General features: G+C 49.4%; 1 protein-coding gene across 10 annotated transcripts in view; it reads right to left on the bottom strand.

Moving 5' to 3' along the window:
* The window catches only part of HDAC4 (histone deacetylase 4), a 351,316-nt gene that overhangs the window by 165,929 nt on the left and 162,284 nt on the right, over positions 1 to 23,103 (bottom strand). For all 10 annotated transcript variants that reach the window (XM_033229648.1, XM_033229654.1, XM_033229652.1 and 7 more), the window contains one exon: positions 22,185 to 22,256. In XM_033229648.1, coding sequence (XP_033085539.1) covers positions 22,185 to 22,256 — 72 coding nt within the window. The remainder of the gene's footprint in view (positions 1 to 22,184; positions 22,257 to 23,103) is intronic.

Raw genomic sequence — 23,103 nt, 5'->3', positions numbered from 1 at the left:
TGTGACCCCTCATCCCTTCAGCACCCCATGGAGGGACCAATCCCATTCCCCCAGAATTCCCAGGCTTGGTGCCATCAGGCTGAGGGCAGGAGTGCCAGCATGGGCAGTAAACAGGGGCAGTGAGAGCTGACATGCCAAGGGGCGAGGCTGTGGGAGCCAGGCCTGGACTCCAGGAAGGAGCTGAGAGGGTCCTCTCTGGGCTAAGAGAACAGGACAACAGGCAGTGGCATCCAAGACCACCAGGAAGTGATCAGGTCCCTGCCTGCCACCTGGCCAGTAAGATAAGCAGTCAATATGTCCCGCCCAGCTTGTTAGAGACTCACTCTTAGACGATGGCCAGCCAGGATCACCAAACATTTGGGAAAGACTCTAATGTGAAAAACAGAAAAGCAGACTGAAACAAAGGCCCCCTCTAGCCTCTGTACCCACTTGGGTTCCAGCCCGTTGACTTGTTCACTTCTTTACTGTCTGCCCCTCCCTGCAATCGCCCAGGAACACGTAAAGGTGGAGGAGGTATGGCGTCTGGGTTGCTCTCTCTGGTCCCTCCAGTACCAGGAGCTGTCCCCAGATTATGAGACAGCGACGACACTGGAGGGAGAACAAGAGTTAGGAGGAGGAGGGCTTAGCACAGCTCGCCAGTCCCATAACAGCAAAGTAGGGGCCAGGGAGGGGCCACAGCCACAAGGGTAGATGCTGGGTAGCCAGCGGGAATGCTGAAGAGTCAGCTGTGGCGGATGCTGAAAGAGAACGCACTCAGCAACGGCCCTCAGGTTTCCTTAAACCCAACAGCACAACTCAGCGGTGCCGGCGCCCCTCATTCCCTGCTCGCTGAAGACTGCTACTCCAGTTCAACCACTCACTGGAGGATCGAGCTCTCCAGAAGAAACTTCTGGACCCTACACATTCACAGACAAGCCTGCTACTGTTGCTACTGCATCTGGAATTCACTCGGGTTCCGGAGGTCCATCTATTGTCTATCCCCAAAAGCCTGTAGCTGCAGCTATGTGTTTTTCCAGTTCACAGAGTGGCCTGAGCCATTACCCAACTCCAGCAACAACACTCCTGATGTGCTTACGCTGGAAAACCCAGCATCAGGGTTCCCAGGAGAAAAACCAAGGGGAGAGGCAAAGGACAGCCCACATCCAGCACACACTGAAATAAAAGCATGGAACACACACTGCCTGACAGGGACAGAGCGAGCCTTCATCTCCAGCTCCCTGGAGCGCTTGCAGTGCACGGGGCAGGGCCTGCCCTCCATGAGTGCACAGCTGGATGAGGGGGACCCACAAGAAAGCAGAATGCTATGCAAAGCATGTGCCTAACCATCTGCTAGTCCCCACTTCACAGATGTGGAAAACTGAGGCATGGAGGTAGAGAAACCCGCCTAAGTCACGTGGATGGGAGTGACAAGCTGGGTCTGGCTGACGTAAAGTTGACAGGCTCACTCTGGGTGTTAGCTTCTTGTGTTTGATGCATGTGACACACTAGTATAAACTCAGTGGCTTGAAACAACATGTGTCTATTATCTTACGGTTCCGGAGGCCAGAGTCTGACATGGGGTTTACGGAGCTAAAGTCAGAAAGCCGGCAGGACTGTGCTTCTTCTGCAGGCTCCAGGGCAGAATCTGCTCCTGGAGGCTGCCATATCCCCTGGCTCCTGGTCCCTTCTCTCCTCAATGCCAGCACCTGCGTGGCCCTGTCTCTGCTCTGTCTGCATGCCTCCTCTGACTCCAATCCTCTTGATTTCTTCTTTAAAGAACCCTTGTGAAGACAAAGGGCCCACCCTGATCATCCAGGATAACCTCCTCATCTCCAGGTTCATAACAACCCCATCTGCAGAGCTCCTTTGGCTGCATAAGGTTACCCAGTCACAGCGGCTGAGGATTAGCTGAGGGACATTACGGGGATTCCATTATTCTGTCAACCACACTCTGGCTCCTTGGCCGAGATCAGACTAGAGGGGCAAGGGCAGAATCGGGGCCAGGTGAGGAGGCACCTGCGACAGCCACGTGGGTGACACCTGTGGCTTGCTACGTGTGGCAATGCTGGAGCTGTGAGCAGTGGCCAGGCTCAGCACACATGTTGATAGCTTTAAGGAGGTATACTTTACACTCCACCCTTCTCAAATGTACAATCCAACAAACTGTTAGATTTATCAAGTTTTTAGAACATTTTCAAACTTGACTGGGACCCTTCCCTCTGCACACACTTTAATGGGCAGCTGCCAGTGCTGGCTGCCAGGCCACGCGTGGGGCTGGAGAGAAAGAGGAGTCAAGGGGACTCTCAGGATCCTGAGCCTGGTGGTCGCCCTGAGTAGGGGAGGACGCGGGAGAAGCAAGTTTGCAAGGGAAGATCAGGAGCCTGCTTTCAGACTTGCTGAGTCTGAGAACGCCCAGCTGGGGATCGAGAGCAAGCAGGCTCTAGCACCTGGAAGGCAGGTGAGACCCAGGCTGGAGCCACACATTCGAGCGACAGAATCAAGATGGTGTTGTGATCTATGATTTGATGGGATGAGGCCAGGAGATCACCAAGGGAATGACTCAGTGGAAACAAGGAGTGGGCCAGAGATGAGCCCTGGGGCACTCGGATGTGAAGATGCTGCAGAGATAAGAAAAACCCACCCAGGCGCCCGAGGACTGGTGGCCAGGGCAGGAGAAGGTACCAGGAGCACGTGGTGCGGTGACGAGGTGCTTCCACCAAGTCACCACTGGTGAGAGGCCGTGGGCTGAGGCCGGGCACGGAAGCTGGCAACAGGGAGTCACTGGTGACATGAAACCAGGGGCTAGCTGCTGGGAGCCCAGAGAAGCAGGGTCCACGCCCCAGAAACCCGGGCTCCCTGCAGGCCAGAGTCCCTCATCTCACCTGAAATCAGCAGGGAGGGCACCAAAGACCATCGCCAACCTCCTCGCATCTGGAGTGGGCAAGGGCTGAGGATGGGGGCGGCTAAAGGCTCAGGGAGCTCGAGTTCTACCACCTGGAGTCCATCTCTCTTCTCTGGTCAACAGGAACGGCGGCAACACTAGGAAACACCCCCGCAGGAAATGCCAGACCTCTCTCTAATCTCCAGGCAGCAGACACCCCTTCCCCACTAACCAAAACAGAAAGAAGACACAAAAACTTCAAAGCAAGAAAGTGTGGACTGGCAAAGCTGTTTGCGCCAGCACCTCTGCACCGGGCTCCCTGGAGGAGGTGGTTATCAGCTCCGCACAGGCACTGGGGGTCTGCGAATCTTGGTTCATAAAAAATCACCCTGAATAAATAATGAGTGGTGCAACCTCTCTGGCAGGCAATTTGATAATGCGCGTTAAAGTCCCCAGGTAAATATTTATGCCTTTGACTCGACTCATAAAAGTTATGATATATTCATAGAATGCACCCAAACTCATTTTAAAATAATATGTACTTTTAACGCATGAAACCCTAATTTGTTTAAAAAATCAAATAAACTCTTCAGCATACATATGTACATGTGCTTACATTGTATATGGCTTTTACATTTTAATTAGGACCATAGTATGCATGCTTTCCCCTAGTAATCACTGTGAACACTTTCCACATCAATGAATATGAAAACGCACATGTTTATATATATACACACACGCACACAGATATTCATGCATACTCACATATGTACATATATATGTAGTATTTATGCAGAAGATTCCATTCAAGAACAAAAATGAAATGTTCTCACACATCTTTCCAGAGAAAAAAAATATAAAAGAAAAAGTCTCCAAAAAACCTTGGCACTAAGAGCTGATCTTTTCATGTTCCGACCTTAAAGACAACTGGGGATGAAGAGGAGGATGAGGAGGGTGCCCTACCAGCCCTGACCTTGCTCTCTCAGGACACCTGGGGACATAGGTGCTCAATGTCCACACCTGCTGTGCTGCAGACCACTAACAACCAAAACCTTCTGAAGAAGAGAAGGCTTTGTTTAACTGAGTTTTAAATTTTATGTGATGCTGAAGATTTACAGTATGAACATCTGAGCCTTTCCTCTTGAACTGAATGTCCTTCCAGGAACACAGCCTCCTTCCCTGGGTGAAGCTCCACCTGCCAGACCCTCCGCCTTCACTCTACCCCACTGCATGCCTTCCCCCCGTGGGCTGCTTGGGCCCCTGGGAACAGGACTGACCAGGAACGGTGTGTGTCCTTCCCTTCCCCGGGCCAGGATGGGAGTCTGGAGAGAAGTGGGCGCGCTGGGCTTCCACCCGCCATACTCGCCTGTCTTTCTTGGCAAGTCAGAATGTGCACAGGAAGGAAGCTCTGACTAAGCCACCTCGAACTATTCTCAACAATTTCTAAATGACACAGTCCCTGGTTTGTCAGAAGAGACGTAAGTAGCAAAAGACAGGTGACTGCATTCACGCCACCTTCCCTTCCCCCAGTGTAACCCCAAACCCCGAATCCCCTTATAGCTCTTCCATGGAAAGGGAGGCTCCTTGGCAGACAGAGGACTCTCTTGCACACATTCTCACACTCTGGGCCACAGCAGGCTGCGGGCATCGGGCCTCAGGGTGGGCACAGGAGGACATGCCTCTGCAGGGCTCCAAAGGGTCCGCTGGTGGCAGAGCCTGAACACAGCACAGGCGGGAACAGGGTCTCCAGGAGCCGGCAGCATCGCTCCCAGAAGCTCTTGGAAAGCAAGAGGCCCTTCTACTCCCCTTCATGGTGGATAATCAAGCGACCAGACCTTCAAACCCGACTTTCCAAAACCTAGTGGTTCACCTAAAATTCCTCACATTTTAAATGGAAATGGTAATGAAACTAAAATTTGGGGGAAGAAACTTAATGTATCTGTTTTCTCATTTTTCTCAGTGACAGATTCAGTAACCATTTTAAGGCTAATAACCTGATAAATGTCAGTCTAAATATATTATTTATATGTTATAAAGAGAATCACCAAAACTAAAAATAACACTGCAAGTAACAAAATAAAAGGATGGCGGAAAGTGTCTGTGCCGATGGGCTACTCTCTCACAGGGTCATCAGCACATCGTCCAAAGGTGTTGGAACAGGAAAGCACAGTTCAGGGAAAGCATATGAGCTTATAAGAGTTCACACAATAAGAACTAAAAAGAGAGCACGGCCTTCTACATCGCCAGAAGGAAAAGAAACCACACACGGCAGACCAAATAGAAGGTAAGAAAGCCCATATCCAAGAAGTCAAATAGAAAACAAAACAAGAATCCTTCACAACAGAAAACAGGGTTGGGCACAGGAGCTCACGCCTATAATCACAGTCCTTTGGGAGGCTAAGGTGGGAGGAGGATCGTTCGAGGTCAGGAGTTTGAGACCAGCCTGGACAACATCATAAGACCCCATCTCTACAAAAAAATTAAAAAGTCAGCCAGTAGTGGTGACACGTGCCTGTAGTTCCAGCTACTTGGAAGGCTGAGGCAGGAGGATTGCTTGAGCCTGGGAGATAGAGGCTACAGTGAGCCATGATCATGCCACTGTACTCCAGCCTGGGTGACAGAGTGAGGCCCCGTCTCAAAAAACAAAAACAGAAAACAGAACATAAAATTGGATGAAAATTGTAGGAGAAATATGTCCATTTTATCAACATTCATAAATAACACAGTTACATGAAAACTATCAGATTGGACAAAAAACAGAACTGACCAATCATTATATTAAAAACAAATCCAGCGTAAGGCTCAGATTCAATGGGTAAAAAGCCCCAAAGGCAAATAGAAACAAATTGAAATGTGCAATCAAGATATCAGTATCACAAAGATTAAATCCAACACGAAATACCAAACAGATCTGCCCATTTCCTAAGTATAAAGCATGCAATCTACAAAGAGGATGGAAATGTCTAAGGCACGCACAATGTGTACCTTCAAGTGAAAACACAGAACACACAGAATGCAGACACACGTGCTCAGCACTAGACAGGAACTTGCCCTTGCACACTCACGGCAGAGCAAACACACAGGAGGTGTGCGTACAGAGGATGGGAATAGTACAATTCCTACTTCAGCCAACACACAGGGTTCGAACCGCTGACCACTAAGCCATATATGCCTTTTGTTGCAAGCCCTCATGAAACATTTACAAAAACCAATGCCACGTCAAGAACACCATTTCCAAATACACACCGTGTAGACTCAACACTTCAACACACAGCAACACAACTAGAAGTAAAACCAGGAAACAAAAATCTGACCATAGGAAAAATGAGTCTCTTTCTCTTAAACACTTCAAATTCTAGTGAAAGTGATACAAATTTATAAAGTAATGAACACATCACACATCGAAAACTGGAGGAATTGCCTAAAATTGAGGTCAGAGAACAATGAATAGCTACCTACATTTAAGTAACTACAAAAGGAACCCAAACAAATAAAAACATTGGACTCAGAAAGTTAGAAAAATAACTAGAAAATTAAAGCATACATTGTGCAATGAAAAAGAGGAAGAAGATAATAAAGATGAAAGAAACCCGCCAGATTGCTGATCTAGGCAGAAGGGGCAAAGCCTGCACGGGGACAGTTTGTGCTTCTTAGGGCAAGACAGTGACCTCGGAGAAGATGGCGCCAGAAGACTCTCAGGAACCGGTCAGCAGCCTTTCCTTACGAAAATCTTCAATGACACACAAAGTTAGCGAGAGGAATATAATAAACACCCAAGTATCCAGCTGCCACAATGATCGACCTTAGCCACTCAGCTTCATCTACGAACACCCATCATATTTTCTTTATTTCTAATCCCATGGAATGACATATCTCAACTTTAAATGGGTAACAGATGGGAAATGAGTCATATATTTTATTACAGGTTTTTCACACTAATATTGTGAATTTAAAAAATAATTATAGATTCACAGGAAGTTCCAAAGAAAGTCCAGAGAGGTTCCAGGTACCCTTCTACCAGGTTTCCCCCACTGGTTCCACCTTCTGTAGCCAAAAAAGCCGGGGACCGACCTTGGTGCCACGCTGTCATCATGACCAAGGTGGAGTACTCTCTCCCCACAAAGACGCCCTCCCGCCGGCCCTTGGGCTTAGCTCATGCTGCGGGCAGTTATGTGTGACCCGCTGAGTGAGGCACAGAGGCCTCCCCGCCCTGTCTCTCTCTACCTTCCCTGTTCACAGTCGCCTTAAATGATGCCTCCACGTGAAGGAGAACCCTGTCAGACGGTATCAGCGTGCTTGTGAACACCATTTAGAAAAAGAAAAGAGAAGTGAAGCGGATGGAGCGGACATTGGCCCGTTCCCTGACATGAACTGCCGAGGAAAGCCAAGGTCTATGCACCAGGGTGCCACCTGGCACCACGTCAGGGGAGGAGCTGGGAGCACTCTGGGAAACCCTCTAGAAAAAACTCACAGCTCCAACCAACAAAGCCAGGAGCATCTGGTCACCCCACAGGGGCTACTGAAACGCAAAGCGGAACAAAAAGGGCAGGGGTGTGACAGGAGCTTCGGAGACCTTGTCCCCCCCGCCTAGGGGTTAAGAGTGGCCACCTGGGAAGGACGGCCCGTGCCCATCTTTGTGTCCTCAGCACTCACCGCAAGGCCTGGACTCAACTGTGTCACGAGTCACCTGGAGTTGCGCCTCAAAGTGCGCTGAGAGTGGGACACGCACACACACACGCACACACGTGCACACACACACGCACACATGTGCACACACACACGTGCACACACACATGCACACGCGTGCACACACACACATGTGCACACACACGCACGCACACACGCACACGCGTGCACACACACACGCACGCACACACGTGCACACACACATGCACACGCGTGCACACACACGCACGCACACACGTGCACACACACATGCACACGCGCACACACACAGCCTTCAACTGAAGAACGGCGACTTCCACATCTGTCCACATTCTTAGAGGCCCCCTGAATGTAGGATAAACTCAGAACTCTCATTTTCCAGCCAGTCCTCGTGGATGGGAGCCATGTTCACAGCTCACACAGCTGGATGGGATTCTTTTCTGGTGAGTATTTCTTTCAGAGGGTTCTATTAAATGACAAGCTGAAACTATTGAAGCTATTATGAACTTGGAGGAAATAAAACTTTCCTTAACAGGTCACTTAAATGGCTCTTTTCTTCTGAGTAATAAGCTGTATCAACAAGCTTTACTCAAAAACATATTCCAAATTTGATTCTAACAGAAAATAAAGTCCTTCCTTGCCAGCATCAAATCCAAATATGGCTGCAAGTTCGCCACCATAAGGGGCTCCAAAGACCCTTCCCACCCAAGGGCTGACACCCTGTGCCACAGTGAGGCCAGAAACATACCAGAAACGCCTCGCTTCGCATCCCCGGCTTTTACGGCAGCCCATGATGTTATTCTCGTGGAATTCTGCATGCAGAGTCCCTGGGTGCTGGCCGTACCAGCCAGGGCTCTATCTGGAGGGAGCAAGACCATCTGTGTGCTTTTGCTCCGCGATTTAATGGAAACGCAAGTGTTAGATTTTTTCCCTGCTCCCTATTTCAGAACTATCCTTAAAGCTCTTTAGAAAATCCTTTTAATGTTTCTAATTTGTTCTATATCCCCAGGAAGAAAAAAAAAACATCTTTTGGAAATATTTGCAAGCTCAAATTGAGCAAGAGCTGAAAATAAAAACCTGGCATGCAGTTGGTAAGCTGTGGCTTTCAAGAAGTGCACAAATGTACTTCCTGGAAACTATAAATAGAACCAGGCCTTACCCCACACCAAAAAAAAAAAAAAAAAAAAAAGGCGAAATGTGCTTTAAGTTCTCACACAGAAGCGCAGCCACTAAAGACAAGCATGACCTCCAGAAATAACAGACAGAGCCACCGTCTGAGATGCTGCTACAATCACGTGATGGACAAAGCATTCCTGGAAAATCGTTCTAAGACTCTACAATTCCAGTGCAAAAGCAATCGAAGAGAAACAATAACAAAAGACGAATGTTTCAGGACTGAGCACGAATTTAAAGTGTTTTTGCTTTGTGATCTTTCGTCCTCACAGCCCCCTGAAGCAGGTCCCGGCGGGGACCCGGGTATCACAGATGGCAGATGCAGCCAGTAAGCATTGTCACCTGGATTCAAAACTGGCCACACCTCCTGGAACACCATCACCTCCCTGAAACCACTGCAGCCCGTCTCTCTAGCCTGCTCACACCAGCACAAGTTACACGTTACTCCTGAAAGCTATCCAAATACCCTAAACCCAATGGATAAAAATATATTGTCTGAAAATTAAAAATAGTTTCAGCGGTCTAGGAAGTCTACAAACCCCACTGCAGTTGTTCTTGCCTTCTCAGTTACGTAAGGTCAAGTTTACATAAGAACACATTTCAGAATTTCCTTCTTAGCAACCTCCAAACATTTGGTTATATGTTTCACCTAACAGCTGGGCCAAAGTAGGAACCACTATTACTTAACAGTAACAGTTGAAATATTTAAAAATAGAAAACATTTCTTGTACTTGGCATTGGAGAAGATGAGAGGGCACCAAGGAAGAGGCCTGAAGGAGGTAGCCCCTCTCCTCTGGGGTGAGCCAGCCTCTTCCAGGCAGCAACGTGCGTTCCGCCTGGGCTTTCTGGAGACCGGCCTGGGCTACTGCATCTTTCAAGGGCACTGTGGGTGGAATAATCCAGCAGGCAGGTGGAAATGCAGAAGGTAGGGGGCTGGTTCAGACTTCTGTCCAGAAAAATCACCTGGGAAGCTTGTTAAAAAGTGACTTACACCTCCCAGCCTCAGTTCCTGAACCAGTAACTACTGTGTGATGTCCCCAGGGGCATTAAATGCCAATGAACACACAGTACTTAGCTGAGTGACGGACGGGTGGCCTTGGTAAGGGGACCTGTGACCATCAGTGTCCTCATCATTGCTGTAACTAGCACGAACCGCAGGTCCCACTTTGAGCAGGACCTTGCTGTTGGCTGTGGAGGCTGTGTGCTCACACTCTCCGCCCAACAAAGATCCAGGAGCCGGTAACTCTCTTGCCAGCAGTAACACTTTACAAAGTAGGATTTGGTAGAAGATGCATGCTAGCACTAAGCAAACATTGTTTAAAGAAAAAAAAAAAAAAGGAAAAGAAACAAAGTCTACTTTGTGAAGCTTGCACGGAGGAGATCCACTGCCTGGGAGAGTTCATGTCCATGTATCTTTCTGCTGTGAACACCCAGCGCAGGCCCCTCCCAAGTTCAGCTCAGGCTCGCAAACGCCCACCACTCAGCGTCTCCAACTGGGTGCCTCTGAAAGCACTGCACAGATCCATACTAATCCTCATCCCAGCGCAGGGTCCGCTCCACCCACATTCCCCAGGAATTCATGCAACTCCATCAGCAGTGCTTAAAGCCAAAAATCCTGAGGTCACCCTCAACTCTTCTGTTTCCTGCACAGCCCATCTGCAACCTAAGGAAATCCCCTCTATGTCAAATATCTCCAGAGCTGGCAGCATTTTCTACACTCCCACTCCATCTAGCCGGACCGAGCCCATCCATTGCCTGGCTGCTCGCAGACCCTGGTGGGTCTCCCTGCTCCTCCGATGCCTGCCCCACGTGGCCACTGCATCCGCGATGGCATAGGTTACATGGTGTCGCCTCTCTGCTCAGAATCTCCAGGAGCCTCCACGTCACTCAAAGCCATGCCTTTAAGTCTCCTGTGCTGTCCACTCCCTCTTCTCCTGACCAGGTCTTTGGCCTGCAGATGTCTGCTCACCTTCTAAGGAGGCCTGCCCTCACCAGCGGGTGTAAAATCACAGCCCCTCCACTCTGAGACCCGCTCTGCCTTCCCTGCTCTACTGTTTACTCATTGCCTTTACCAGTTTCCTCTCTTCCTCTCAGGGTAACACGAGCACCATGAAATCGGGGTCTCTGTGTCCATCATAAATACATGAATCCCACATGCCAAGGACAGGGGCTGGCATTAGAAGACCCAATCAGTATGAATGGGTGAATGAATGAACGAATGAGTTTAATGCAGAAATCTACCCTCCTGAATCCCCTCTGTCCTGGACTGCTCACCCTCCTTCACAGCAATTCTCGCCTCTCACATGTTCTATATTGTAGATAATTTACAATCAATAAGCTTGACTTAATGAGCATATTTAGAATCCAGCACCCAACAACTAGAGAATTCAAACTCTTCTCACACATGTATTAAACATTCATAAACATTGACCACAAAGCAAGTCTCAATAAAATTCAAAGACTGGGTAATTTCTAACCATAATGGAGTAAATTGGAAATCAATAACAAAAAGCATGACTTGGAAAATTCAGACTTTCAGAAATCAAAAAACACTTCTAAATATTTCATTTTTTCAAAAAAAAAAAAAAGGAACCATAAGACAAATTTCAAAATAACTTTCTTGAGAAACAGCAAGACTTTACGAAGTGCTAAGGTAATATGTTACACAAATTAAATACTACAAATCAGAACTTAACCGAAGCATCCCCATTTGAACCCTGAGGGAAGCACCGCACAGAATCCTGACTGCTTCCATCCGAAAGGAAGAAGGGCTAAAAATTAACAAGTGAAATGTTCAACCTGAAAGTCAGAACAAGCATATCCGAATAAACGCAGAGAAAGGAGAACAGCGATAAAAACAGGAATTAATAAAATAGAAAACACACTCACAAGAGCAGATCCACGAAGGCAGAAGTCGGTCTGTGGGAGGGTAAAACACAGCTGGACTCCCACCGCCTGCAGGGCTGCCCCCACCCCGGGGGGAATGAGAAACACCTGGACTCCCACCGCCTGCAGAGCTGCCCCCACCCCGGGGGGAATGAGGAACACCTGGACTCCCACCACCTGCAGGGCTGCCCCCACCCCGGGGGGGGGAATGAGGAACACCTGGACTCCCACCGCCTGCAGGGCTGCCCCCACCCCGGGGGGAATGAGAAACACCTGGACTCCCACCGCCTGCAGGGCTGCCCCCACCCCGGGGGGAATGACAAAACACCTGGACGGAGGGGTGGAGCCTGGCTGGGCTCAGGAGCAGGAGAGGGAAGTCGGGAAAGCGGGGGAAGGCAGGCCCGCCCGGGAAGGCCCACGCGGGGCTGGGTGCTCAGCAGACTGCTGGAGAACTGAAGGAAGTGCCAGCCCCTTCTTCAGGCGCCTGACTGAACCGCCTTCAATTTCTTCCCCTCACCCGTGGCCACATACCTGCTACCCAAGGGACACCTCCAGTCCTCCCTCACCCGGTCAGACACCTGGCTCTGACGGCCCCTTGCAGCCCCTGGTTGGAAACACAGAGGGCCTGAGTTTGGTTCCGCATCACGCAGGACAGTGTGTGCGTCGTGCTGGGAGGTCCAGAAATGGAAACCTTGCTCGAAAGATGGGCAGGCTCCTCTGGTAGGGGACGTGGTGTTGGCACGGCGAAAACACAACATTAGGGTCAAATGCGGCCACTGAGAAGGAACACACCTTTTCAGCTGGACTGCAACCACCTCACATAGACAAGGGTCGGCGAAGGGCCATGTCCCTCATCCTGGTGGCACAGGCTTTGAGATGCCACTGAGGGCTGCGCAGGCTCTCTAGATACATTTTACAATCCACAGCCTTAAAGCACACAAAGCTGGTAATGAAAGAAAAAAGATAAAAAGTCCTTTAACCACAAATGATGTCATGATGCAAAAATTCATTCCTGGATAATACTTCTGGCCACCAATGACCCTCCGAATACACAAACCAAACCAAATTCGCAGTGGAAAAAAAAATCCTTTCTTCCAACCAATCATCGCTTAGAACTGTGGAATCTTCCCCCAGAGACACTCAGTGAGATTTCTCTGCATTCTGTATCAACACAAACCTTAGGGTCACTGCTGGGACTGCCACACAGCTTTCTTTCTCCCTCTAAAGTAGAGAAACAAGCAGTGACCAGCTCCACCCCATCGGGTTTGGTGTGGATGTGTGCACGGTTTCAGAAGCACTCAGAGGATGTTTCTCAGACGGCATCCCCAATTCTCCACGACGCCCCAACCAATAACCGTCTGCTTTCTTACCACCTGTGTTCCTTGCTACAGGCATCGAGTAAGCTCTTCAGAACTCTGGGTCTACAGCAACAACAACAATATAAAATATAACGGGGCAGAACCCTTGTGATCAATGTAAATAACCCAAACACTCTAATGTCCACCTAGGACTGAGAAGCTTTCTATCTTTCTGCCTCAGGTGCCGGGGACAGGGACAGAACCCGCTGGAAAGTGAGGCTGGCTCGCGGGCGGGGCTGGCAGGGAGCAGTGTCCTCAGCGGCGTGGGGAGGCACAGGTCCCACCCGCCAGCCCCGGGGTGGCATTTCAGAGCCACAGGGACATTTCTGGTAAAAAATAACGGAGTGAACACCATCAAGCTGTCCTGCTCCAAGATCCTGCTAAAACAGTGTGTGGATTGTTGAGAAAGACACACCAGCACAGAACACATACAGGAGACGAGAGAGCAGCCCCAAAATGCTGGGAGTCAGAACGCATCCGGGTGAATAAGGTATCAGAGACAGCAGAGCTGACCCATCAGCCAGGGTGGGCCAAGGGAGGGGCAGACCAGTCTCGGTCACACAGCCCTCCGGGGCACAGGGACTGGTGGCACCAGGACTGGAGGTGAAGGAGAATGAAATAGCTGCTTAGGGAATGCAGGACCCCAATCACCACTTACCCCGCGTGGCTGGCAGCCCAGGGACTACTCCCCTCTGGAGAGGGAGATGGAACAGTACTGAAAACTGCGACCCAGTGGAAGTTGGCCAGCTACACGTGAGGTGTCCTGGTCTTCCTGCCCCAGAATGGGGGCAGGCAGCATTTGGCCCTCCCAGTGAGGTCACAGGGGTCAAGCAGCCTGCTGGACACGACTGCCAAGCGGAACCGGGCAGCCCCCAGTGGTCAGCACCATGCATGCACCTGCAGGTCCCGCCAGCCTCAGTGCCCTCTGCTACAGATGGCAGATAGCCGTGCTCACTTAGGCCAGGAAGACTGTCATCACAGAAGGCAGAGCCTGGACAGACAGACAAACAAGCACCTTGGGGAAATACAGACAGACAGAGAAACGGAGAGAAGGGAAGACAGGCCCTCCAAAGACAGTCGCCAGGAGCGGGAGGCAGCCCTGGAGCTCCAGGACAGGAGGGCATGCCTTGGGTGCTGAGGAACTCAGTCTCCACCCAGTCAAAGGAGCAACCAAGCCTCAGAGGGGCTAACACCATTAAAAGCCAGAAGAGCCCTCTGAAGGCAAACACGACAACTCAGCAGCTTCACGAGAGTCACCGCCCCGTAGATCAGGTCCCACGGGCTGCAGGTCCAGCTGCTGCCACTGCAGGGTGGCCCGGGCCCTCTGCTAGGTCTCCCAGCCGCTTCCATCCACCAGGAATCTTCTCAAGACACATTTTCAATGCAATTCAAGCCCTCCTGTTGTTATGCTTCCTAGCGTCAGCTGGGCTGGGTTTCACTTGGGACAGTCGCTCCTAGGGACATTGCCACAGAGGGATGGGAAGGTGGAAGGGACGGTGGTTGAGCTACAGGAAGGGCAGAGCCACGAACCTGGGTCCAGGCAGACCAGAGGGCACCAGGAAGCAAGAGTACAAGAGAACACAGACCCCTCTTGTGTGCCGGATGCTGCACCAGACACTTGCCCTCGCTGCCTGTGCCCTGGCCCAGGACCAAGCAGCCCCGGGACGCTGGATGAGGAGCAGGCTGCTGGAGGCCACGTGGCCGACAGGAGACAGGAAGACTGTGCTGCCCCGATGTCTACTGGCTCCCAGGCCTTAGAGCAACTCAGCTGGGCTCAGGACCTGATCCTTCACTAGCCTCTGTCAATACTGAGCCCGAAGCAGGATGGCAGGAGGGAGCTGTCACTGTGAGAGTTAGGAGGAAAGTGAATGTGGTGGAAACAGAGGCTCTGTACACCACCTGAAAGGTGCTGTTCTTGGCCCCACAGCGTTTCCCGAGAAGCCTGATGTTACTGCTCATAGAAGTTCACAGATCTGAGGGGAAGGAGAGAGCAGAAATCAGAAGTGACTGTCTCCAGGTGGCAAAAAGCAAACAGCATCGGAGAAAAACAGGACTATCTGAAAGTTTAGGGGAGGATAGGGATGAGACATTGGGAAGGACTGGAGAAGGAGGCATCGAGATGAACAAGCCCCGAAAAATAACACCTTTTGAAATTCTTAAGAGGTACTATGCCTTCAGCCATCGAAGGGGAATTGGAACTTGAGGATTACTCGACATCACGTCTAGTGAACAAGGTAGTTACCAAGCAGGAGGGCGCAGCTTCTGGTCCAAAATTGTTCTCAACTATAAATAACAAGGGCTGGGCACAGTGGCTCACACCTGTAATCCCAGAACTTTGGGAGGCTGAGGCAGGCAGATCACTTGAGGTCAGGAGTTCAAGACCGGCCAATGTGGTGAAACTTCATCTCTACTAAAAATACAAAAACTAGCCGGGCGTGGTGACGCGCACCTGGACTCCCAGCGATTCAGGAGGCTGAGGCAGAAGAATTTGCTTGAACCCAGGAGGCGGAGGTTGCACTGAGCCGAGATCCTACCACTGCACTCCAGCCTGCACTCCAGTCGATACAGTGAGACTCTATGTCTCAAAAAAAAAAAAAAGAAAGAAAGAAAAAGAAAAAGAATACATAATGGGGCCAATTCGCCTAATTGCCAAAAGTGACTCTTAAAGTGTTTATAAATTGCTCATAATTGTACACGACACGCGTGTGGCCTCCAGGAATGACGCTATATCGCAGTCAGCTTTTAAAGCTATGTGGGGGACAGACTCCTGCGTCTGGCCTTTGAGTCATGGCTATTCATACAGGCCCTCAGGTGAACATGACAGAGGGTAGCCGACAAACTCTCAACGTCGGTTTGAACTAAGAGAATCAAATCATGGGAATTCTTTTCAGATGTTTCAAATGTTGACGAAAAAGCCCAACTCTGTAAAAGAGCTGAAGAAGTTTATTTTAAGCCAAATATGAGTGACCATGGCCCAGGACGCAGCCTCAGGAAGTCTGTGCCTGAGGCGGTCCCATTACAGGTTGGCTTTATGTGTTTTAGGGAGACAGAAGTTACACAGGCAACACATGTAAGGCATATATTGGTTTGGCCCAGAACATCTTGAAGAAGTAGGGTGAGGGTCTCACAGATCCTAGGCAGACTGAAAGGTTTTCTGACTAAAGAATCGATGTCAGCATAAAAAAAGTTTGAGTTAAGATAAGGGGGGGTTCTTGTTACATGAACGAAGCCTCCAGGAAGCAGGATTCAGAGAGAATAGATGGTAAATGTCTCTTATGGGAACTTAAAAGGTGACTTGTAGTTAAATCTCTCCTGGATCAGGAAAATGAGACCTGGGGATGGAATTCTCTCCAGAGTGCAAATTTCCCCGCAAGAGGCCGTTTTCTACAGCCACTCAAAATAGGTGGAAGGAATATATCCTGGAGTAAAACACTTTTACTTCCTGCAGGGCCTGCTCTCTGTCACCTGCTGCTGTCCCCAGAGTCAGGGTGGAACCAGGAATCGTACTGCTGTGTCTGTTTTATCAGTCGTAAGATCGCTGTTTTAATGCTAATGCTGGTCAGCTGGGCCTGAACGCCAAAAGGAGGAGGATCTAAGGAGGCCTGTCCAAACCCCTATTCCCATCATGGCCTGAACTCATTTTTCAAATTTCTTTGGGATCCCTTGGCCAAGAAGGGGGTCCATTCATTGGGTTGGGGAACTTAGAATTTTATTTTTGGTTTACACAAACAATTTTATTTTGACGTCTTTACATTCTACACTTCATTATACCTCCAAAAATTAAAACCAAGCAAGCAAAAGAAAAAAAAAAAAGCACAGCAGGCAACATGTTCAGCGGTGGACATGACAGTCCTGGCCAATCCTCAACCATGGCTGGCGAGCAGCAGAGTCTGCGGGTCGGACAGAGCTGATCCCTCAAATCTACTTCCCCTGATCTGAGGAAAACAACCCAGGCAGTCACGGCAGGCGTCACCAGGAGGAGGCCACCACGGGCTCTCTTCTTCCTGCCACTCCTGCCCGGTCCTTCCATGGGGGCCACTCAAGGAACCACCAGAGGTGGCCATGGGTCCTTCACTGGACCCTATCCAAACCCCAGAAATGCCAACTTTATGATAAAAACTCACAAAGGGGCACCACACAGGAATATTACAACCAAGGCCTTTGTTACCACGGGCTCCGTGTATGAAGGCAATTAACAGCTTCTGGTGCCAATAAAGGGAGACTTTCGAAGCTTCCCCTGAGGTCACATGTGCTTGCAGATTTGTACCAGATTCCACTTTCTTCTCACCAAACAAAACAACACAACAACCACCACAAAACACAGCCAGGAGGCAGCGTGAGCTCCAGGCACCAGCCAACCTCAAATACTTCCTGTTCCAAAATGTAAGAGCAGTGTCTGGAAACACGGCCCCCTTTGGCAATGTGGTGGTCAAACACCCCCTTAGATCTGGGAATCCAACGCTGAAGCCAAATGTGAAGTCTGCGTTATTTTGGAGAGTTTCTCTATAGTTTCTAGTTAACCCCCTTTAAGGTTCCAGAGTTTTCTTTTTAAAATGGTACTTTTGAAATACAACGTGAAAAAGAGCCTCCCTAACTCTGACAGATACATGTTTCCCAGGACACAGGTACAGAGGGTGATGTAAGCGCCAGCCTATGCCTCGGGAAACTGTGGAAATGCTTCTCTTTAGTCCAGCATTCCTGTCTTATCATCGGCCTCTACTTCCCCTTCTGGCCGATGGAGGGGCATGGCATTTTCTGAGGCTGTCTTTCTCCCCAGCAGCACAGCCCTCAGGGCAGACATGTATCCTGCCCTACAATGTATATGCTGAGCGACCCTGGGACAGTGGCCATGGGATCCGAGGCTCTGGCTTTCCTTCTGTAGCAGCAGGAGAGGGTACAGGAACCGAAGCACTCGGTCCCAGTGGAGAGCAGCGCCGTGAGGGCTGTAAGCCCTCAGCATGCCGTCTGGGTAACAGTAAGTCCTTCATCCACACTTCCTGTTGTTATGACGTTTGTTTGCCTCCAGTTTGCTCCTGGATGCCTGAGGTAGGTATCCTCCCCGAAGCACCCGTCTCCTCCATCGAGGTTGCTGAGCAGCTGCAAGGCCTGGCTGGGAGCCAGCTCAACCTCCAGCCCTGGCTCCTTTAGTGCAAGTGACTGTTTTTCTACAATAAACACGCATTGCTTGTATAATCAGGAAGGTGCGGGGGGGAGTTTTAATTACAATGATTCTGAAAGGAATGACTGAGTGGTAATAGTTTTCAAGTTCCCCATAATTCAGCCCTTGGGAACAGTTGGGTTTGTAATCCTGCATGACATTTTGCTGGTCTCTCCTGGTTGACTAATTCCATACCTTCTCCTCTGTCCTCAAACTGCAACATCTCCCCAGCCTAACTCTGAGTCAATGACTCTGCTTGCTCTCTCCACGGGAAAACACAAAGTTCTGGCAGAGAACCGGGGGTCACGAGCTCCCCCGCCCCCACCCGACCCTGCCACCATGTCTCCACCTGGGATCTGCCTCTGTGTCAAGTCTCCTCCAAGGGTGGCCGTTCCCCTCACCAAACGGACAACAACTGTCAGGAAGGGGGAAGAGCAAAGCCATGGCCACAACTGTGACAGTCCACTTACTTAAAACGCAAAGAAATAGGAGGCAAAGGTGGAATAATACTAACAACATGTCTGTTACATCTGAGAGGCAGGCAAATGGTTATGTGTTTTCTTTTATGATAGAGCTACTTTACAATTAAAAATTTTAAAACTTTTAAAAAAGAAAGAGCAAAGTCTACAGATAAAAAGTTATGAGGGAAGTTGAAGAAATCAAAGCTGATCTAAGACAAACGGCATTTTGGCTTTTTCCTCCTCCAATACAGGTGACAATATCCCAGACCGAAAAACCAAAATCCAAAATGCCTCCAAATCCAAAACCTTTTCTCGGTGACACTCAAAGGCAATGCTCACTGGAGCATTTCTGATTTTGAATTTTTAGACTTAGGATGCTCAACCAGTAAGTATAATGCAAATGTTCCAAAATCCAAAAAAAAAAAAAAAAAAACCCCAAATCCAAGACACTTCCAAGTTTTTTAGTATTGTTTCAGCATTGTTTCCAATGCTTCCAAGCATTTCAGATAAGAGATACTCAACTGGTATAGGCTTTCCCAAAGCACGTGACACGCTCACCTGACGTTTCTGAAATCTCAAGCTGGCACACGAACACATGGTATGAATAATGCTTTTCTGTTTGAAGTGGGGATTTACGAGGACTAAGTGTATTGAAAAAGAACCATAATCAGAAAAAGACTGTGTTGGGCATAACAGCATCCACACGAGGGAATGGTCAGGACACGGGACAGATCAACAGTGGGGAGGGCTGCCGGACGGCCTTCCTGCTCCGAGTACACGCTCATCTGTTCAAAGAGAACGAGCGCTCACGGTGAATGCTGGCGTCATTCCTGATGTGTGTGTGTGTGTATCAGTCTGTTTCCACACCGTCAAATGTCAAAATGTCAAAAGAATAGTTAAGATTAAATTCAATCATTAGGAAATGTATAACAGCAATTGGGGATTGACATAAAAATACACCTAAAAATGTTTACACTCCCATATCATAAAAATGTGGCTTTAAAAGACATTTTCCTATCAATTTTCAAGTTCTCACCTAACCTGAGATGAATATTTCTTTGTAGTATTTTTCAGTGGGTTGAAATGACCAAAACACAGTTTGAAAGAACACGCTTCACATGAGAGGCTTCTAAGGCACAGGCCACCATGCAGGCTCAGTGACGGAGGTCACACAGGACTGCTGCACATGCATGCATCCTTTCTCTGCCCACTGTTCCTGGGCATCGCTGCTACGTTATTTAAAACACTCCCACCATGCCCACCAACCCATGCACGAATATGCAATAAATGCCAGGAGACACGGCACTCTCTTTGACTCAGACCAATGGGAACCTGGTTGCGAGGGAGGTAAATGGCCAGCGTCAGTTTCACGGGGCAGCCTTCCCAACACGCCACCTCTCAAGTCCGGCGGTTCCCCCCAAAGGAAGAGAATGAGGGTGACAGGCTGCAGGAGAGGTCCAGGCCTTGAACAGGGATGTGAAGGCTACATCACACACATTCCTCAGTACTAGTCAACGGGACACTGAGATGACATTTATTGAGGAACTACTAAAAAGCTGACACATATGTTTCATCTTTATGAGAACTCTGTAGAGAGGCATTGTCATCCCTGGCTAAGAAATGAGAAAACAAAACTGAGCTATTCAGCAACTCGCCTAAGCTCCCACGCAAACGGGCGGCAGAGGCGGGCCCCGGGTGCCCTCTGTGGGAGGTTGAAGCCCCGGCCAGTCCTCACACCAGGCTGGGATCCCACAGCAGGTCTCAGCAGGCAATGTGCGCTTCCCAAGCCAGAAAATTAATTTGAAGTCCACTGTTTTTGGTTCACTTGGAAACTATGCATGTTTACCACCTTTTCCCAGCCCATCAAGCTATCAGAAAATCCTCTTAACCTCATGCCATGCCTGGTTAAGCACAAGCAAGTTGTCTCAAAAATGCCCCAGCCACAGGATTCAGTGTTTACACGAAAACAATACTGGCAAAGTGAACCTGAGAGAAAGTGAAAGCCAGAAATGTTGACATAAGCCAAAAGTTTAAAACTGTGCATCTTCATCTGGTATTTAAAACTCCCTACCGCTCCCCCAGGCTCCAGTGTGAGGGGGTAAAAAATAAGCTGCTCGATCAGTAACAATGTAGAGTAAAATCAAGGTGTAAAAAACAGAAAAGAGTGCCCCGAGGACCCCCCAAGAGGCCAGGGCACTGTACCCCACAGACACTGAGAGCCTTCTCGGAGCAGGGCCAAGACACCTCCAGAACTCCGGGTTTGGAAAATGACAGAAAACCTGGCCGACCTGGGAGAATTGCAAGGCAAAGAAGGAAATGTCTTCTTAGAAATGTTTGGCCTGGCTTCAAGCTGGCTTCAACTTCCTTTCAGGGGCGATGAGTGGGTCTAACTGGGGCACCAGAGGGCACAGGTGGCAGCAAAGGCTGACTGTCAAGAAAGGCGCAGCTGAGCCAAGACCAGAGACCCAGGCCTTAGGACGCAGTCCCTGCAAGGCCCGGCCACGCTGCCCTGCAGGACGCATGTGGAAGGGAGCGCTGGTTCCCTCAGGCCCATGCCTTCAGGAAGTTCGGGTTTTATTCTCGGAGAGGCCGCATGCCTGGGAAGAATGGTAACCTCACAAGGAGTTTAAACCCTGGAGGATTCTACATGGAAATAGGGGTCTTACAGACAAAGAAAAGCGGGAAAAGTCTGTTTCCATGGCCTACAGACTTGGAGTACTTTAAAATGTTACCTACGAGGTCAGGCGCAGTGGCTCACGCCTGTAACTCCAGCACTTTGGGAGGCCGAGGCAGGCAGATCACTTGAGGTCAGGAGTTCAAGACCAGCCTCACCACCATGGTGAAACCCCATCTCTACTAAAAATACAAAATTAGCCAGGTGTGGTGGCACATGCCTGTAATCCCAGCTACTTGGGAGACTGAGGCAGGAGAATCGCCTGAACCCAGGAGGTGAAGGCTACAGTCAGCCAAGATTACGCTGGGGCGACAGAGTGAGACTCCATCTCCAAATAAACAAATCCATAAATAAATAAATAAATAAACATTACCTATGGAATGAAATATTTCTGATCACTACCAATTTTTTTTTTGTTAAAGAGCTGAGAGGTGCTTGGAAGACAGAGGATGCCACTGACTCACTTAACCAACAAAAGCTGGTGGCAATGGACAAGGTGTGGCCTGTCCATGGTCGCATGGCCAGTGGGACCCAGCCCCGCCCACTGCCAGCTCAGAGGTCTTTCCTACAGGTCCTCACAGGGATCAGGGCCAGGGCTTACACCTAGACCAAGCAGTTGGTGCCTTTGGGAAGAACACATCCTTTAGCACCAGAGAGGGAAAAAAAACCAAAAAACACAAAACACAAAAAATCAGCGTTTCTCTACCATTCACATGTCATGGAGCCATTTCATTTCCAAAAAGGATGGCCTCGTTTACCATCAGGAAGAGCACCCAAATTCAGTGAGCCTGATAACCCACACCTCCCCCGTCGCCTGCTCCGGACTCCTCCAGTAAGGCAGAGCCTTTGAACACCTCTGGTTCAGGGACTCCTCCAGTAAGGCAGAGGCTTTGAACACCTCTGGTTCAGCGCAGGGCCAGCCGGACAGGACAAGGGTGGGCAGACTTACCCGTGCTGGGCATGTGGTTCACGCGGGCAGGATTCAGCAGCTCCACTGGCTGGTCTCGGCCAGAAAGTCCATCTGAAGAAGAGAGAAGGCATTGGCTTCAGAAACTGCGTGCATTTCAGCCAACATACTTTACGCTGGGAGTCTGCAGGAAGTAACTCCCCAAACAATGAAATGCATGTGTCCTTCCTACTTTTAAAGGGGGACACTTTCAGCTTCGTCATAGATTATTTGTATTTGCCGAAGAAAATCACAGATCCTTTGTAGAATAATCAAAATAGCCTCCTACTGAGATACGGCAAACGCCTGTTTCTGGCCTAAGAGCCCCTGGCTTAGCAATTTGGGTTTACTTCTGTTCAGCAACCACATTATACCCACTCGTGCTGATCAGAAGTCGGCTTTTCTGCAGACCACAAGCATTAAGATAATGAAAAGAGAAGAGCAGCTCTTCTTCCCAGATAGTGACACATGGTCTGGACACTCACAGAAACACGGCACAGGGAGCACTCCAAACCCGCCGGGTGTGCGGACAGGGAAGGAGGCGAGCTGAGGCCACTCCGGCCTCAAACGGGCATGGAGAACCCTTCACCAGGTGTTCTCAAGGTACAGAGTCCTTTCTTTTAAATCCACTTTTAAACTGTATTCAGGAGCTGTTTCTATCTATTCAGACTCACTGCAAAGACGAGACTGGAGCCCACCCACCACCTAAACCTGGCGCAGGCTGGATTTAGACTGCCTGGGATTTTTCTATATTCTCCCAAGCAGAAAGGAAAGAAAACTCTGGCAAGATTTCCAGGAATCACACTTTTCTTTTAAAATTAGCTTCTGACAAGTGGTGTAAAATGCCCTGCAATAATGTGCATATCATTACAGACTTGCACGCAGAGGTCATTTTTCTTACTAAGCGAAGGAGGACAGCACC

The sequence above is a fragment of the Trachypithecus francoisi genome, unplaced genomic scaffold (genome assembly GCF_009764315.1).
Source record: "Trachypithecus francoisi isolate TF-2019V2 unplaced genomic scaffold, Tfra_2.0 Lachesis_group13, whole genome shotgun sequence".
NCBI classification, from domain to species: domain Eukaryota; kingdom Metazoa; phylum Chordata; class Mammalia; order Primates; family Cercopithecidae; genus Trachypithecus; species Trachypithecus francoisi.
The sequence above is the reverse complement of the archived record's forward strand: the minus strand, read 5'-3'. Positions and strand labels throughout refer to the sequence as shown.